Source organism: Pangasianodon hypophthalmus, chromosome 17 (genome assembly GCF_027358585.1).
Source record: "Pangasianodon hypophthalmus isolate fPanHyp1 chromosome 17, fPanHyp1.pri, whole genome shotgun sequence".
NCBI classification, from domain to species: domain Eukaryota; kingdom Metazoa; phylum Chordata; class Actinopteri; order Siluriformes; family Pangasiidae; genus Pangasianodon; species Pangasianodon hypophthalmus.
The window spans coordinates 9,448,367-9,453,218 of record NC_069726.1 but is presented as its reverse complement, the minus strand read 5'-3'; the positions used below and the strand labels follow the sequence as shown (position 1 = coordinate 9,453,218).

The following is a 4,852-nucleotide window of genomic DNA, read 5'->3' as shown; positions in this document are numbered from 1 at the left end:
GAACACTAAGTGGAAGGCTGTTCCATAACTGTGGGGCTTTGTATGAGAAAGCTCTACCCCCAGCAAGAAACACATTCTACCAAAGACATGGAAGTGGAATGGCAGAGACAATGGCAAGGAAAGATCATATTCAGCCATAAAAGTTCACTATGTGCAGGAGTGGCAATTCTGTTTTCAAAGAATTTTTTACCAATCTCTTATACATATTATGAGGTTGTTGAAGGCCGTCTACTTAAAGTTAGTGCAAATTATGAAAAAATAAATGTAATTCTTTTAAATGTTTATGCACCAGTCTTACCAAGAGAGAGATGTGTATTTTTAGAAAAGCTAGCAAATACAATTGCTGGATGTGTCTCCTCAATTTTTTTAATAATGGGGGAGACTTTAATTCCACTGTTGATGATATTGATAGAAATCATCTAGAACCTCATGTTCATTCAAGAAAACTAATGACTAACAATAATGTATTGTTGAGACTTATGAGTTGGAGGATGTGTGGCGATCTAAGCACAGCAATGTAAGGCAATATTCATGGGAGCATACTAAAGATAATTACATATCTTTAGCTAGGTAGATAGATTTTATTGTTTTCAGCAGCACCTCCAGATTTTTAAATCTCGTAGCATGTACCCAATAGGTTTTTCTGATCATTCTTTGTTAACTGGACATGTTTTCATAAATGGAATAAAACACAAAAGTGCATATTGGCATTTTAATAGCATGTTGTTGAATGATGGGCATTTTAAAAATTGTTGTAGTGGTTTTTTTTTTGGAAAACATGGCAGATAGAAAAGAAACATTTTACCTCTTTGCAACATTGGTGGGATGTAGGGAAAGTTCAAATCCCGCAATTTTGTAATCAGTACACATTTAATGTGACTAAAGACATCAATCGATCAATTAAGGATCTAGAGATAAGTATTGTGGAACTCCAGGTTTTGTGTGAGTCCACAGGAGATCCAGGCCACATTCAGGCACTCAAGGACAAAAGAGATTTACTAGTTGATCTACTAGGGATTGGAGCACAGGGGGCATTAATTAGATGTAGATTTCAGTGCACAACGGAAATGGATGCACCATCCAAGTTGTTCTTCATTTTGGAAAAGAAGAATGGTCAGAGTAGGCTCATTCATTGTCTCTGCACTGCTGATGGACAAGAACTGACGGATTTACTGCAGATAAGGAAAAGAGCTGTGGATTTCTTTTCAGAACTCTACACATGTGAATACAGCAGGGACCTGTCAGGTGAACAACATTTTCTCAGCAGATTAACACAAGTTTCACAGGGGACAAATGAGGAACTGGAGTATCAACTGATGCTACAAGAGCTAGAGGGGGCACTTCAGAAAGTGGCAAATGGAAACGTTCCAGGCATCAATGGTCTTCCAGTGGAGTTTTATAAAGCATTTTGGTCCACTCTAGGAGAGGATCTGTTATCTGTGATCAATGACAGCATGACCAGAGGGCCTTTAAGCTGCAGGAGGGCACTGCTGACTCTACTACCGAAAAAGGGGGACCTGGCAAAGTTGGCCATTTATTTCAGTAGAAAGAAAAAAATAGAAGGAATTTTCCTATACTGTGATTACCAGTATTCAAGTGTTTGGTCAAAGCAAGGATAATGATGGAATATAAATACTATGTTAAAATGAAGCATGTGGAAACATTTAAAAGTATATGGGACTTTAAAGCTGTTTTATTCTCTCTAAATTTTGGAGAAATAACTTTTGTAAATGGATTTGGATTAAGAAGTGAAAATAATGTAAATAACTTGTATGAAACCAAAATGTCTTTAATAAAATATTGTTAAAATCAATCGCTTTCCTGCGCTCTCTCTTTCTCTCTTTGTCAAGCATGGACAGCCTAAATGTCACTGAGATTACTGTGGATGGTACCACTTAGAAACCATAAAGATGGCTTAGAACTACAATTGCTATGAACAGTTTTCCTACGATGGCTTAGGACTTCAATTGCTATGAATATTATGCACAGTCTCCATCACTGAACAGCTGATAACTTCAACAAAACAGACTTCAAGTTAAAACTACTGTGGATATAAAACGTCCATGCACCTCTGTTAAAATGGCATAAGTTAATTAGTTTAGGGGTGTGCACACTTATGGAACCAACCAGGTTATTGTAAGTTTTTTATTTTTCCTATTTTTCCCCAAAACGTTCTGATTGGTTTTCACTTAATTTTTATACATTGTAATTTCACATTGAAGGTGGAAAAAGTTCTGACATAATTTATCTTGGTTTCATTTTTTACATCACAAAAACCTGCCATTTTAACAGGGGTGTGTAGACTTTTTAATATCCACTGGATAAAAAAATTCAGAAATAACTCTGATGCTCATATTCATAAGTTGCTGATAAGCTCATAAGTTCTTGGCTACACAACTGCACTTTTTTGACTATATAGTACACATTTATAGAAGGGAAATTATTTCCAATCACACTATCTGGTGTCACCCAGATGAGAATAGGCTCCCTTCTGAGTCTGCTTCCTCTCAAGATTTCTTCCTCAGATCGTCTCCGGGAGTTTTTTCTTGCCACTGTCGCCTGTGGCTTGCGCATTAGGGATAAATTTGTGAATGTAAAATTTATATCTGGAATTTATATATTTCTTTAAATCTGCTTTGTGACAATGTCCATTGTTAAAACGACTATATAAATAAAATTGAATTGAATTGAATGTGCAGTTGTACAGGTGTTCCTAATAAAGTGGACGGTGACTGTAGATATAACACTGCAAATGATATTTATCGAAACAGTCACTGGATTGGAGCTTTAACTCCATAACATTTGCATAACATTTAGATAGTGTTTTAGTAGATTTCCAAATTTACAACACAGCAGATACATAGTTCTCTACTTTCTTCCATTTTTCGCCTAGTAATTGGATGTGTATATGTTTAGAATAACAATTAACTACTAAGCCATAAAACTTCCAGTACTATATGAATAAACATGCTAAATTGCATAGCTCTATAGCCACAATACCGACTATGCTCTTGTATATAAATGTAAATGTAATAATGTGTAAATATATGTAAATAAACAGTTATTTGTGCCAATGGAATGAACACCACTGCCACAATTACACAATTGCTTATAGATAGGGCCATGATAACAGAAATAACTTTGGTTTATGTACAGAAGGACAGTCTAGGAATCAGAGCTACAATTCGGAGCTGTTTGTTTTGGTGACGGTATGATATCTCAGAGGAATACATTGCAATTAGAATGGCAAAGAAAAGCAAACAGGGTACTACTACAAGGAATGATGTCATCACAATCATACATAAATATGCCTGACATTTATGTACGGCTGGCAAACTGTTTCGTCTGCACAAGGTACAGTATTAAAACAATAGTTGTTTCCACTTGTACTGATATGCTGTCATTAATAATAAAATATATATATAAAATAAAACATTTCTTCTTGATTTAGGGAGACTAGTTTTCACTGCAATATTTCATTAATATTTAGATGTAAATTAATTTATGGGGTTTGCACTCAAGTCATGTTAATATTTGATTTTTCATAGGTGTTAATTCTAGCAGCCAGATGGCTGATAACATTTCTTCCATTCATTCAGTAACATCAACAAATGCAACATTTATTCGCCCCTCCACATTTTACATCACTGGACTTTACAATATCCCACATGCAAAGTACTATTATTTGTTTCTTTGCTTTGTGTATATTGTGACCTTTTTGGGGAATTCTTTTATAATGGGCACCATCTACCTGGCACGCAGTTTACACACAGCCAAGTATATAGCTGTCTTCAACTTGGCTCTCTCTGATCTGTGTGGAAGCTCTGCTCTTATTCCAAAGCTCCTGGACATGTTTCTGTTTGATAATCAGAGTATATCCTACGAAGCCTGTTTGTCAAACATGTTTTTTGTTTATTGCTTTATGACTCTGCAGTGTCTTACTTTGCTTGCTTTAGCCTATGACAGACTAATTGCTATATGTTTTCCTCTAAGGTATCATGCTATTGTCACCAAAGCAGCAATGATTTTCATTATTGGTGTCATGTGGGTTCTATCTGTGAGTGTCACTGCTGTCCTTGTGGCTCTAATTACTAGATTGTCCTTCTGTAGATCTACAACAGTTTATAGTTATTTCTGTGATCATGGCCCTATATACAAATTAGCCTGTAATGATAATACCATAAATTCTATAATGGGCAACGTCTGTACTGCTACCCTGCTTTACTTTCCATTAATACTAATAATTGCCTCATATGTTTGTATTGGTTTTGCATTACGGAAGATTGCACGTGGTGTTGAGCAAGTCAAAGCTATGAAAACCTGCACATCACATCTTATATTAGTGGCCATGTTTTATCTACCAATAATTAGTGTTTATTCTGTAGCTCTTACCACACGTATAGACACAAATATCAGGATAATTAATACTGTCCTGACACAAACTATTCCACCTATGCTAAACCCCATCATATATACGTTAAAGACAGAGGAGGTCATGCAGGCTATTAAATTACTCTACAAACATGCAAGATGAACATTGCAATGGAAAGAGCTGTAAATAAAATTATGATGAATTAAAATGCCACAATAAGTGTATCTTAAATTAAACAAAAGTGGAATGTATTTAGTTATCATTGTTTCTGCTATTAAAATGGGTCTGCCAGTTAAGTCCATATATTATACTGTTGATGCTTTCTTTGTATGTAATTAATTTGTATGCAAAATCATGTTGATGTTCACTTTCTAAATAAATTGTAATTATATTATTTATGAATATGAATTAATTGGTATGAATTCGTATGAATTATTATTTGGAAAACTATAATGCAAAATTACTGGTCACCAGAAATAA

General features: G+C 34.9%; 1 protein-coding gene across 1 annotated transcript; it reads left to right on the top strand.

Annotated features, from left to right (window-relative positions):
- The first annotated feature begins 3,555 nt into the window (after window positions 1-3,555).
- Window positions 3,556-4,626, top strand: LOC117599380 (olfactory receptor 1-like). Its single transcript, XM_034312821.2, has one exon. It carries the CDS (start codon window positions 3,569-3,571, stop codon window positions 4,532-4,534), a length of 966 nt encoding a protein of 321 aa, XP_034168712.2. The 5' UTR covers window positions 3,556-3,568; the 3' UTR covers window positions 4,535-4,626.
- Window positions 4,627-4,852: the final 226 nt, after the last annotated feature.